Source organism: Procambarus clarkii, chromosome 10, assembly GCF_040958095.1.
Source record: "Procambarus clarkii isolate CNS0578487 chromosome 10, FALCON_Pclarkii_2.0, whole genome shotgun sequence".
NCBI lineage: Eukaryota > Metazoa > Arthropoda > Malacostraca > Decapoda > Cambaridae > Procambarus > Procambarus clarkii.
The window spans coordinates 6,070,569-6,085,725 of record NC_091159.1 but is presented as its reverse complement, the minus strand read 5'-3'; the positions used below and the strand labels follow the sequence as shown (position 1 = coordinate 6,085,725).

The window sequence follows — 15,157 nt, the reverse complement described above, 5'->3', positions numbered from 1 at the left end:
TTAATACTTGTATACAATTTGCAATTATGTACCATGCTTAAATCTTCAAATGTGCCACCCAGACATTCTGCCTGCTATACTTTCACCACCACACATTCAAAATGCGGGCTATTCTACTAGTGGCAGAACGTACACTCAAGTTATTTGGCAGCTGGTGAAGAAACTTTGGAATCATTTGATGTTGGTATGTCCCAACATCATTTGTTGGTATTTAAATGAGGGTTTATTTAATGGACACACGTCATAAATATTATGTACCAAAATTGTGCTTAATGCCTATGAAATTTTGTTTAACATATTATACTAATCATTCCTTTCACTTACAAATTTTTCTTACTAATTTGTAATCCCATATTTCAAAGTACTTGCTGCAGAACTTGAACAAATTAAAGATTCTCAGCCAAGTGTTTCTGACTGGCAAAAAAGAAGAAAAAATGCAGAGATTAATTGGGGAGAAAGCAGGGCAATGCTGTTCGATTGGACATTGTCTGAGTTGGGTGTTCCAGATAAAGGTAAATTAAATATTGCTGTGTTCATTAAGGTTATACTGTATAATAAGCATCATATGCTATTAATGACACTCTATTAATACATTTAGACTTCAGATTGTTTAAAATGTTAGGTATACAGTATTTAAAATTAGTATAAATAATTACCCCTTTTTTCATCAGGTAAAGTTTGTGTACAATGTACAAATTGTGAGGCAAGCATCAAATGTGAAGACTGTTTTGCATTTTTGTGTCACATTTGTGACCAAATGCAACATTTTCTCATGCCTTTCCACCACAGATTATATTGGAAAAAATGGCTTTTATGAGCCATTAGACCCGACACAAACTGTGTGCCCTGAAGGAAATATCTTTCACTGGAGTAAGTATACGATACCTGTATAAAATCCGTACTTTGTTCCGAGATTACTTCTACTTCCCAATCCCAGTCTAGAGCTACGATTATCTTGGTATAACAAAATAAAATGAATAAATGTTTCATTTCAGTCATTACAACATTTGGAGAAGTCTTAAAGTTTAAACCTGACACTTGGTTTTATAGATTGATTTAATCGTCTGATTGTTTCTTTTCTGTGAATTTCTCAGTCATTATCTGGAGAATAATGTCAATATTTTGTACAATCAAGAAACAATGAAATATTCAGTCTGAAATTCTTTTCCATAAAACTCATTTTGTCAAACTGTCTTCCTTTTCTTTGTTACCAGAACCTGTTGTACCAGCCCAACCACCAAATTCTTGCCCCAACTGCACAGATTGCAAGTTTAAAATTTCAAGCTCCAGCAATCTCTGCATCTTCATCACTATAATGGGTAAATAAACTTTAAAATTTACCCTTTTATTTCCATTACCGGATATTCCTGAATCACAATACATTTTGAAATTTTTGTTGCTATAAATGTTAATTTTTACATCACTATTTTAGCAAGTCGCCACACAACTCAATGCACTGTATTTTAAACTACAGGAAGGTATGACCTCTATACTCCAATCTATACATGCCACTGTGGATATGAGCATCAACAACTAGGCAAGACCATGCACAAGTCTGGTTTCTATTCATCATTAGGAAAGAGCAGCACATTCTACAGCACCAGTCTGCTTGAATCATGGCACCATATAAAAAGAAATTGTCCTGGAACATCATTTCGGGCATTAGTCACTGCACTGGAATCCTTTGGTGCTTCTCGTGGGCGTGTATGTTTTGATACCGTTATTCTTAATATTTTCAGTTTTATATTTCAATACAAAAATTATCAAAATTTTGTAGTAATGTATATTCATTTATTAATAATTAGTTTTTAATTTTGTTCAAACACAAAATGGAATGTTTTTTTTGTTTATTTATCTTATGTCATAATATGCATTTTAAATGTCACCATCTAAAAAATTCTATTCCTAGATTGGACCCATTAATTATATAACTTCGAAGAGAGTGTTCTTCGAATGGCGATTCCAGCAATATGAGCTGAGAAAAATTAGAGGAGAAGCTGACAATGAGTGTCCTGCTTGTGATAAAACCCCTTTAGCAGTACATATTGATGGCAACAAGAAGCTGTATCGTTACAACAAAGTTGGGAGGTAATAAAATGTGCTTTACAGATACTTAATGTATAGTATTCTTTTGTTCTCTACACACACTATATTATAATGAATTATATTGTCTTCAAATTAATGTTCTTATAAATAAAGTATGCACATATAAATATACATTGTCATATGACATATTTTTTAACTGAGTATGTCTTTATAGTTTGCCTTTCAATTGCATCCATATCATCATTTTATTTATCTAACACCATGTAAATTTTTGTTTTATGTAAAATTTAGCAGTGCATCAGAATTCTTCATATAAAACATTTTTGATACCCCATTACCCATTGTTTAATATTAGCCACAAGCAAAGCCATTTTTAGGAGTCCTACATGCAAAAGGACATGCTTGGTATTGTCAGGTAAATAAAAATATAACATTACATTTATGTATACTAATTAAATTTAATGTAATGTATACATTACATTAAATATAATAAGTACAGTTTGTGTAAAAAAATTTAAGATTTCTGATTGTTTAAGATTAATGATATACGTATCATTTAATATAGTAGGAGGCTTTTAATTTTTGTACAATAATTTGAATTTTTTTTTACTGTATACTTTTATGTTAAAGGTATTATATGGAGGGCGGTGGGAAGAAGGAAGTGGCATGACTTTAGGGGAAGAGGCAGAGCAAGTGTTTGCATACCTCTCACGATACAACTCTACAACTAAAAACATGCTGAAAGCTGGTATTTGTTTATATGGTTCATCTGATCAAGTTTTTTATTATTTTACCTGCCCTGTAATCAGTATAATGCGATTTGTATTCAGTATTCAATAAGTATCAACTCCCTCAAATAATCAATAAAAGAATGAAAACATATTGGTCAAACTTGAGTTGGTCTTGGTGAGTAAAGGTATGTTATGAAACTGTTATTAATCTATGCTCTTCAAGATGTTCATTGCTATAAATATTTTTCTCAGAAAGAACAGAAGAACTCACAGAGGGTGCAGTCTTTTGGAACCATCGAAAAATTGATGGACTGGCTCGTGCATTAGTTACTCGACTCAGAAAGGTACTAAAAATAATATATATTTATTTTATTTATTTGTATTTATTTTGAAACTTATTATAATGCATTTATATGTGAAAGGTATTATAATGCATTTATAGGTTAGTTATGTGTTCAGATCATGTACTACATATATTTTCCATTATAAATTAGCGACCATTTCCTTGAATTAACTGCTTGAACTTTTTCAATATATCAATAAGGTTAATTTGTATAAAGTATATAGTATTTAATTAACCTAAATGTATGATTCCGAGATATATCAAATGTGTTCACAGAGAAATCACAGTATCGTGATATATCACGGGAACTGTGATGAGGGTTTGAACCCCATGCACTGAGTGCTCTCAGATGCATGCTCTAGTTCACTACGCCACGACATGGTCAGATGAATTGCAACTTGGAGTACTACTGCACCCACAAGGATCCCAAGGCTTCCACTGAAGCCAAACCAGGTTTCACACAATTCCCCCATGAACTCGGTCTCTGTCATTCAGTAGTTCGGCCTTTGATGCCCCCATTTCAATGTCTTTCTCCATGTATTGATATATCACAATAATATGAATTCTATGTGTATTGAAAGGGCCATCAGAGGTAAAACTACTGGAGGACACAGACCAAGTACATGGGAAACTGCATGCACAACCGCCCATGGAATGGGTATGGGGGTGCATAATTAACAAAAATTGAATTGTGGGTTCATTAGTACCCTAGGTTGCAATTCTTTTGACCATGTTGTGGCGCATTCAACTACAGCAAGCATCTGGGAATGCCAAGCCCATAGGTTCGAACCACTCATCATGGTTAATGTGATTTGTTCATTAAATTTATTATATTTTCAAATAGGCCAGAGAGACGGAAATAACAGTTTCAAATGAGATCGACAAACTTGATGTTCAAAAGTCATTGATTCAAGAATGGCGATCTGACCTACAAATGATTTGTAAGGAGTTAGAGTTAAACACTGGAACAACCTCGAAGAACATAAAATATTCTATCGAGGCAGTTGCAGACTCTATCAGGCATCGCAAAAATCTGATTGCCACTGATGCAGGTAGGCTTACTATTTCTTTGTTAACTCTGAAGCAATTTCTATTTAGCTCTTGTCTATAATTTCTATGTAGGTAAATGATGAGGAAATTTTTTTAACAACTTTAAAACTTTCAGCCAAAAAACTTTATTTGCAGCATCCAGTAAAATGCGCTCTTCCCTCCGGCACAGAAATGAGTGTGATAGGAAAAAGCTTCAAGGCTTCATAAAAATCTACAATAGTGAAAACTCTGAAATTCTCAGTGAAAAGGATGCAATAGAAGGTATCCTGCCATGGCACAATTTATTGCCTCATCATAGCCAAAATGGTATGTAACTACATCTCATTTTATCAGGGGTTACAATTCGGCCTTATCAAGATAACTAACATTTAGCATGCATAATGGATAAGCTTTACTTATTTTTGAAGTAAAATATCATCACTACTGTTTGTAAAATAGGTGCAGTATCATAATCCGTAGGTTTTTATCAGGTTGATACTGCACAATAAACTATGTATAGTATGTATAATGCAAGTACCTAAACTGTAATTACATTAAATTGAGTTGTAGTTTACTTGCAGTAAATATAAATTTCCTCTTTTATTAGTGTCCCTTGCTCAAAAAAAGAAGGCAGTAGAAGATGTGGAGCTTCAGAAGAGATCCAGAGAAGAGCAACAACACACTGTTCAAGAAATGCTGCATTATCTCGCATATTACAAGAATAAGAGAGAGATTTTAACCGAACATACTGAAGAGTTGTTATGTGGAATTTTTCCTTCATATCTAAGCAAGGTAAGCTAACAGCCTAAATGTGTGTTGCAATTCAGTTCTTCATAAACATTTATCCAGCAGAATTTTATACTTGTCTTGCTATTTACAACTTTGACAGGTAGACAATTCCATGGTTTTCATATACTGTACTGGTGTGTTTTACATATATTTGAACTTTTACCGAAAACTTTATTTATTTATTCTAATTTCTTTAGTATTTTCAGGGAAATTTGTAAATGTCTTAAACCCCATTAAATAGTCTATATATTACAGGATCCTAACAAGTACACTATTGAAGAGAAGCACCTATCAACCAAAAATAAGAGTGGAATCTTGGCTCTTTTGAAGCAAGGGCAAAAGATGTGTTCTGACAAGCTGAGTGATGCAAAGCGTTTATTTGGATACCAGGAAGAGGATGTTGATGTTTCCGAGCCCTACCTGGAGCTTTGTGACAGTGAAGATGATGATGATGAAGATGAAGATTTACTACTAAACTCATGATACAAAAGTTAAGTATAATAAATTTTACCTGATTTCTCTTGCTAATTTCTCTTACTTAATTTCTCTAATTTCTAATTATCCTAGCCCTAAGATTACTACTGGCCTCCATTGCCTTGCCTGCACTTTGTTTCCCCCTTAACCATATCACTCATTCTTACAGGTGTGAGACAGAGAGGTACAAGATCATCCAAGAGGAACAACACCTGAAGCACCCAACATTTGGGTGTTTTAATTAATAAAAACGCCCTTCATGGCTTCACTCATCCTGGCTGGTTTAATTAAAAAAACCTAACCTAAACCTAATATATATACCTCTAGAGTCAAGGGAGTTAAGTTTTAGGCTGCACAATGAAACTGCTATTGACAATTTTATAACTGCTGCTGATAATGTCTGTCCTGTGACTTTTTTGTAAGCATAACCAAAAGGCTTAACAATCCCTTGCTTACAAAGGGAATACTTAAACCCATTAATAAAAAACATGACCTTGAGAAGAAGTATAGGTTAGGAATTGTCTCCAAAGAATTCTCATGCTCTTCAACAGGTCACTTGAACTCCAAACCTTTCCAGTTATCCTAAAAAAAGCGAGTTACCCCTGTACACAAATGTGGTGATCTCACAGATGTTAACAATTACAGACCTATATCAATCCTGCCTAACTTGTCAACATTTTTTGAAAAACTAATCTACAAGCAGTTTTACTCTTATCTAGCCAAACACCATATACTTAGTACTAGGCTGTACAAGAATATAACAACTCTTGTATATATCTCAAAAAAAAAAAAAAAAAAAAAAAAAAAGCACAAGACGAAGCTTGAAAAAGTTTAGTGGTATGCAAATAGGCTAGTCCCAGGACTAAGAGGCATGAGTTACGAGGACAGGCTGCGAGAAATGCAATTGATAGGGTACATAAAGATAAACTGTTTAACACGGGTGGTAGGCGAACAAGGGGACACAGGTGGAAACTTAGTACCCAAATGAACCACTAGGATGTTAGAAAGAACTTTTTCAGTGTCAGAGTAGTTAATAGATGGAATGCATTAGGCAGTGATGTGGTGGAGGCTGACTCCATACACAGTTTCAAATGCAGATATGATAGAGCCCAGTAGGCTCAGGAATCTGTACATCAGTTGATTGCCAGTTGAGAGGTGGGACCAAAGAGCCAGAGCTCAACCCCCCGCAACCACAACTAGGTGAGTATACACACACACACACACACACACGTATACACACACACACACAGACACAAACATACACACACTAATGCCTCTATTCACCTTGCAGTAAATAGGAACCTGAAAGTCAGGAAGCTGCTAAAGGCTGCATCTTGGGGATGTGTGAGTGTGTTAGATAAAAATATATGTTGTTTAGATATGATGGAGGAAAAGAGGCCGAGAGTCGGTACATTAGACAACCGACGCTTAGAAAGGCGGGGTCCAAGAGCTAACAGCTAAATCTTGGAAATAATAAATTAAAATATTTAATACACCCACATACATGTTTCACATTATTTTGGCTGAGGGCACACTGAGGGCTGATGGCCCCGTCGACGGGGCAGGAAGTCGGTGGTTGATCAAAGGCCTCCCACATCCTCCACATACCTGAGGATTATTCCGGCTTAATTTTAAACGGAAGTAATGTCTTGGCATTTACGGCTTCAGCGGGTGGGTGGGTCCGTGGGTTTATTACACTGTGAGTGAAAACAATCGCCTATTCTCTATTTTATATTGCGGCTTGTAGAGCTAGAAGCTGTTGCCTCTTGTGTGCGTTGCACAAGGGGATTAATATCTGGATTAATAGCTTTCAATATTTCCAGTATTTTTTAAGGTAACGCTTAAATACCGAAGATACTGCTATTGGACACCGCTTAATTGACAATGTCTCAACAACGCAGGCTAAAGATGTGCGTGGCTCCTGCTATTGCAATGATGCTCATTTGTTTTTCAATGATGGGCCTTAGTTGCCCCCTCTCTAACTTACCGTTCTAAATACCCCTTCTCCATCTTCCGCAAACATTTCCCCTCATACATCTCCCCCCTTTCCTCCTGTCCCCCTTGTCCATCTTTGTCCCCCTGTCCATCTTTGTCCCCTGTCCCTCACTTTGTCCCCTTGCCCACATTTTCTGTCCTCTGTCCCAGATCCCTTTCCCCCTCTCTGTCCCCCTGTCCCCCCTTTCCATCTCTCTGTCCCCCTGTCCCTCTCTATCCCATTGTCCCTGTCTCTGTCCCCCCTGTCTCTCTCTGTCCCCCTGTTCTTCTCTGTCCTCCTGTTCCTCTCTCTGTCCCCCTGTCACTCTCTGTCCCCCTGTTCCTCTATGTCCCCCTGTCCATCTCTCTGTCCCCTGTACCTCTCTGTCCCCCTGCCCACTCTTTCTGTCCGCTGTCCATCATCTGTCCCCCTCCCTTTCCTCCAGTCCCCCTATCCATCTCTGTCCCCTTGTCCCTGTCTCTCCTCTGTCCCCTCTCTCTTGGTCTCCTGCCCCCCTCTCCTCCCTCTGTCCCCCGGTCCCCCTCTCTGACCCTGTCCCTCTGTCTCTGTCTCTGTCCATGTCCCCCTCTCTGTCCCTGTCTCCCTCCCTGTCCCACTGCTCCCCCTCTGTTCCCCCGTCCCTCCTCTGGCCCTGTCCGTCTGTCCCTGTCCCTCTGTCTCTGCCTCTCCTCGTTTCTGACATTCTCTGTGTCAGCCTATCTCTCTGTCTCTTTCCTCGCTCTATCTCTGTCATTCTCTCACTGACTTTGCATATCCTTATCTATACGTCTCTGTGTCTAACATTCTCTCCCTGACTCTGTCTATATCTATTTCTCTGTCTCGATCTTCATCTCTTTCTCTCTCTCTCTCTCTCTCTCTCTCTCTCTCTCTCTCTCTCTCTCTCTCTCTCTCTCTCTCTCTCTCTCTCTCTCTCTCTCTCTTTCTCTCTCTCTCTCTCTCTCTCTCTCTCTCTCTCTCTCTCTCTCTCTCTCTCTCTCTCTCTCTCTCTCTCTCTCTCTCTCTCTCTCTCTCTCTCTCTCTCTCCTTACATACATACATACATACATACATACATACATACATACATACATACATACATACATACGTACATACATACATACATACATACATTTATTTAACACATGTGGTACACGCACAAGGGGACACAGGTGGTGGAGGCTGATTCCATACACAGTTTCAAGTGTATGGAAAGTGTATGTATTCAAGTGTATGTATTCAAGTGGCGGGACCAAAGAGCCAAAGTTCAACCCTTGCAACCACAACTAGGTTAGTACATACATACATACATAAGATATAAAACAGTGGAGGATTCCCAGGTAGAACAATCAACCACAATGCCCATTACCCCTTTACCCTGATGTCCTTAACTACACAACTATACAAGAGTCATTAACACGTGTAATGGCTGATCCCCCATCTTTCATTTTATCAGCTTAGTTCCTTTATTATGCCCCAATTACTCATCCCTTGAGCGGTAGTTAAACTGAACCCAAATTTAAAAAAAGTTCCTTGCTAAGCAAGCTACAGTCTTGATAAGTCAGATATATTGTTTGTTAACACATTTCTCAACAATGAACAGTCAGTTTTATCAAGCTAACATATCCTAACACAACGAGTGAGAGTATTAACTGGTATAATTATTTTATTAGACCAGTATATATTATTAGATTATACTGGTATAATTATATATATATATATATATATATATATATATATATATATATATATATATATATATATATATATATATATATATATATATATATATATATATATATATGTATGTATGTATGAGTGTGTGTGTACATGTGTATACAACATTAATAATTTTGTAACTAGCGTCAAACATTGTTATTTGCTTAGCTAAACGAACTAGAGGGTTCCGGTCCTGAACCGATTATGTGCCTCTGTAATCCTTTACACCACGGCCCACGGGATGGGTATGGGGTGCATAATAAAGAAAGCAATAGAAGAAATTGAAATTGCATAATACGGTTATTGACATTCAATAATAGTAAGATAAAGCAATGAGGACCAAATGGGAGACCAGTGATCAGTGTCTTGTATTCCCTGCAATACCTCAAATCCTACGTACCTCACTGACAGGCTCCAGTATGTTTCTGTGAATAATTCAATTTCTCCCACCCTACCCATCAACATTGGTGTTCCTCAGGGCAGCATACTTGGCATACTTGGGTATCCTTTGGAGGTGCTTATCCAGTTCTCACTTGAACACTATGAGGGGATTGCCAGTTATGCCATGCAGTTATGCAATGTATGAATCTATCTATAAGTCCACCAATCTTTGTAAAAATTTCTTGTATGGATGTACCTTACCTAAATAAACATTTATTTATTTATTATTTATATTTAGGATTCATCAACTGCCAAAGATATTCACATGTCAGTATAATTCTGGCGAGAGAGAGGTTTGGGAAAAGCCGTTATACCAACTAGTCAGCAATAAGGGTGATATTTGTGGGGCACAGGCACACTCGGCCTGGCCCATTAACCCCCAACTGACACTATAACTACTAGCTACTAGGTACATGAACATAATTACATAATTTACGTACATAATTTAAGGTACATAATTACTAGGTACATGAGGACTGGCCATTGTACTATATAGACCTGAAAAAGTGTAACTTAGCGACAACAAGAAAATATTGAATCACAAGACCAACGACGACCATTCCCTTACCCTGCCATAAACACTGAAATTTGACACCCTACCTCTGGAGCCACCCTGACCACAGGTCCACCAACTACATTTCCCTCCCTCCAACTCTGCCTCCACTTACATTGTACACCACGCAAGTGTGGACTAGTGTGTAAATCTTACTGATACCACACTTAACCTTTATTCTTTCTCAATGTGTTGTATAAAAGGATCTGATTATACCGTTTCATTTCTAACTCCTTTTCTTGGAAGAATGCCACATATGATCGTACACACACACTAGGTCTGTATAGGGTATAGGCAAGGTCTGACAAGGTATACTAGGTGAGTACTAGTTGAGTACTTACACACAAGATATTCTACAAGGTACAAGATATTCTACAAGGTACACCTCCCACAGGTAACCCCAGCACCAACCTCCCACAGTACACAACACCAACCTCCCACAGTACACATCCCACAGGTAACCCCAGCACCAACCTCCCACAGTACACAACACCAACCTCCCACAGTACACCTCCCACAGGTAACCCCAGCACCAACCTCCCACAGTACACCTCCTACAGGTAACCCCAACACCAACCTCACACAGTACACCTCCCACAGTAACCCCAGCACCAACCTCCCACAGGTACAAAATGAAGCCATGAGAATTATCTTAGGATGCCCAAGAAATGCTATGATTGAGAAAATCAGGATGGAGTTGAATCTGCAGAGTATTGGGGATAGAATTGCAGAGATAAATGTAGCTTCTGCCATTAGATTAATGAGAGGTGGGGGAGCTAATGAATTGGTCCTCTCAGTTCAAAAGGTGGGAAGTACTGAACAATGTATGATGAAGAAAAGAGCATATATGAATACCTTATGTTCTAATGTTATTAAGTATGATGTTATTTCAGAGTGTATTGCTGTGCCCAAGAGAAAATTTACACCACCATGGGAGGATTGTAATGTAGATGTAGTAATTACTCCCTTGCAAAAGAAAAAAAGTATGTATGAAATAGGAGAGCTGAGGGCAACATATGATTGTATAATTAGAAAATTGCCTACAGAAAACACTCTACTACATGTATATTGTGATGGGTCAGTAGCTAGGGATGGGAAGGCAGGATGTATATTGTGATGGGTCAGTAGCTAGGGATGGGAAGGCAGGATGTATATGTTCTTAACATTCTGAAACCTATATTGTTTGCTGATGATACTACACTCATCTACTCCAACCCCAACCCACATACACTAAATACTGTAATGTTGTTAATAATGAACTAAAAAAAGTCCACTTATGGATGTCAACCAACAAACTAACACTTAACATAGAAAAGACCTACTACATCTTATTTGGAAGCAAATCTACAAATGCAATTCAGCTTCAGATGACAATGTAAACATTAGCAATAACAATGATGGAAAGTTTCTTGGTCTATTCTTAGACAAGAGACTCAACTTCAGTACCCACATACAATACATAACTAAGAAAGTCTCTAAAACAGTTGGTATACTCTCCAAAATCAGATATTATGTACCTAACCCTGCTCTCATCTCTCTATATTATACACTAATCTATCCCTATCTCAACTATGGTATCTGTGCATGGGGTTCAACCACTGCAAACCACTGCAAACCACCTCAAGTCCATCATCACCCAGCAAAAATCTGCTATCAGAATAATATCAAATTCTGCTTTCAGACAACACACAGCCCCCTTGTTTAACTCCCTAAACATGCTAAACATAATCTCACTCCATAAATTCTCTTGTGTCAACTACATTTACAAAACCCTGTTCTTAAATGCAAATCCTGCTCTGAAACTCTTCCTGGACAGATGTAATAGGACCCATTATCACCACACCAGAAATAAATATCTCTTTGATATCCCCAGAGTTAAACTTGTATAAATAAATAAATAAATATGTTTATTCAGGTAAGGTACATACATACAAGTAATGTTACATTAATGGATCGATATATAGATAGAGCTAGTACATACAATGCCTAAAGCCACTATTACGCAACGCGTTTCGGGCAGGAAAAACATTAATATCTAGAACTTAATACTAATTGAGCATAAAGAATAAAATGTGTTGAGAACAAATACAAATAAAGATAAAAAAAAGAGGGAACATGACTGAAAAAGCAGCACAAATACAATAGGTTGACAAACAGTGTTGATTAAAAAAAAAAAAAAAATAACAGACATGGGTTGACAATAGAGGGGTAAGGTAGGTTAGTGAATTTATTAGGTAGTGTTTAGTTTTTATCTTAAACTGGTTGAGAGAGGTACAGTCTTTAACATGGTTGGGAAGATCATTCCACATTCTGGGTCCCTTGATTTGTAGAGCATTTCTAGTTTGATTAAGTCGTATTCTTGGAATATCAAAACTGTATTTTTTTCTGGTGTGGTGCTCATGGGTTCTGTTACAACCTTCAATGAAGCTTTTGAGCTTATATGTATGTATTTGTAATGTATGTATGTAAACAATGTATTTATTATCATTTATCAATTCTGATAGAAATTACCTACTTAAAATTATCTGTTAGATTAAGGACCTGCCTGAAACGCTGCGCATACTAGTGGCTTTACAAGATTGTAAATACTGTACTATTCAATGTATTCTCACAACCCCAATGTACCTACTTGTATATATATAAATAAAATAAAATAAAATATTGTGATGGGTCAGTAGCTAGGGATGGGAAGGCAGGATGCAGTATGCCAAACTGAATTCGTGCGCCCCTTGAGGGACTTGAAGTAGAGGGATAGGGATCACAGGATAAGTATGGGTTGCACAAACTACTGGTAACAGGATGAGTATGGGTTGCACAATTAATTACTACAAAGTGGTTGAGTATGGGGTGCACGTAAATGAAGACTCCCAAGAAGCAAATCAGAGATCAGCCCAAGCTTCATCTTGAGGCAAAGCTCAATGCCTTAAGCCATATTGATGCTCTGTCCACAGAGCATTCTCTCTCTCAAATCATAATAGTACACTAATGGTTCCCTACACCACCCCTCAGGTGCAGCTGCAGCAGGCTTGGGTGACATGATGACTATGGGGTGCACAATAAACTAACACTCACAGAATGAGTATGGGCTGCACAATAAGCTACCTCTCACAAGATTAGTAATAAAGAAACATTAATTTTTTGGGTAGGGTGACTGAAACTCATCCTGGGGTAAAAATGTTTATTTAAATTTATTATAGTTAAATGAATTTAGTAAATTATTCCATATATTGTATTATAAGTGAATTGACACTAAACTATAAATGATACTAATAAGGTTTTAAAAATGAAAAACAGTAAAAATCCTTCATGTAAGATATGGAAGTTGAAAAGTAAATTAACTGTAAACTAAATTATAAACTGTAGACATAATATAAAGTATTATAAGTAAAATACCTATAAACTACCAAATAATGTGTAAGGAACCATTTCTATTGTTTGTCCTTTTTTACCTGTTTCCTCAGGTATTTTAAAATTCCCATTCCGTTGTTACTACACTGTTTTCCTGGTGTAGTTCCCTGTGGTTCAAATTTTACTACTTGTACTTCTTGCTGTTTCTGAAGGATTGCTAATGGTAGCCCTTGTTGCACCGGCGGAACTTTTTGTAAATGTTCCACCTGCGGAACTTTTTGTAATTGTTGAATTTCTTGCACCTGCGGTACTTTTTGGACTTTATGCACCTGCTGCACTTGTAGCTCGTCAGGATTTTTTTCCAGGGCATTATCGCTATCACCTTCTGATCCTAATGTAAGTTTATCTGCATCAAGCTTCCTTGTGCGTGCTGGAATAAAAAATAAAAATAAAAAATAAAAAATTTTGAAATGGAAGATCCTGTGTAACAAATTTAATCAGTTACTATGATCGAGCCGCAGAAATTTTACAGGAAAGATATGGTTGGGTTGACTGCATCTATCTGGACCTAAAAGAGGCATTCAATAGAATTCCACATAAGAGTTTGTTCTGGAAACTGGAACATATTGGAGGGGTGACAGGTAAGCTTCTAACATGGATTAAAAAATTTCAAACTGATAGAAAAATGAGGGCAGTAATCAGAGGCAATGTATTGGACTGGAGAAATGTCACGAGTGGAGTACCACAGGGTTTAGTTCTGGCATTCATGGATAAATAATAAATAAATTGTTCATGATTTTTTTAGACAAAAGCTAGAATATGCAGCAGTTGTATGGTGCCCATATCTTAAGAAGTACATGTACAAACTTGAAATGATACAAAGACGTCATGGGTGTCATAGGGGCACCAGCACACTGGTTTGCTAAAGGGCCCTTAATGCTGTCGAGACCTTATGGGCCCTTGGACCCATTACGTTAAGACATAGTGCTGTATTGGGCCACACACTTTTTGCCATATACATCAACGACAGAGATGATTGAATTGAAATTATATATATATATATATATATATATATATATATATATATATATATATATATATATATATATATATATATATATATATATACACATATATATATATATATATATATATATATATATATATATATATATATATATATATATATATATATATATATATATATATATATGTCGTACCTAATAGCCAGAACGCACTTCTCAGCCAACTATGCATGGCCCAATTTGCATAATAAGCCAAGTTTTCATGAATTAATGTTTTTTCGACTACCTAACCTACCTAACCTAACCTAACCTAACTTTTTCTGCTACCTAACCTAACCTAACCGATAGAGATAGGTTAGGTTAGGTTAGGTAGGGTTGGTTAGGTTCGGTCATATATCTACGTTAATTTTAACTCCAATAAAAAAAATTGACCTCATACGTAATGAATTGGGTAGCTTTATCATTTCATAGGAAAAAAATTAGAAAAAATATATTAATTCAGGAAAACTTGGCTTATTAGGCAAATCGGGCCTTGAATAGTAGGCTGAGAAGTGCGTTCTGGCTATTAGGTACGACATATATATATATATACATATGTATATATATATATATATATATACATATGTATATATATATATATATATGAGAGAAAATAATAGGTGGTGATATATTTATATATTATGTGAA

At 36.7% G+C, this 15,157-nt stretch overlaps 1 protein-coding gene across 1 annotated transcript; it reads left to right on the top strand.

Moving 5' to 3' along the window:
* Positions 1–743: 743 nt before the first annotated feature.
* Positions 744–5,685, top strand: LOC138349593 (uncharacterized). The gene is made up of 11 exons (XM_069321551.1): positions 744–870; positions 1,215–1,319; positions 1,475–1,704; positions 1,910–2,088; positions 2,677–2,794; positions 3,030–3,121; positions 3,965–4,172; positions 4,306–4,476; positions 4,757–4,941; positions 5,194–5,429; positions 5,582–5,685. The coding sequence occupies exons 5-10, from the start codon at positions 2,713–2,715 to the stop codon at positions 5,419–5,421; spliced, it is 966 nt and encodes a 321-aa protein (XP_069177652.1). The 5' UTR covers positions 744–870; positions 1,215–1,319; positions 1,475–1,704; positions 1,910–2,088; positions 2,677–2,712; the 3' UTR covers positions 5,422–5,429; positions 5,582–5,685.
* Positions 5,686–15,157: the final 9,472 nt, after the last annotated feature.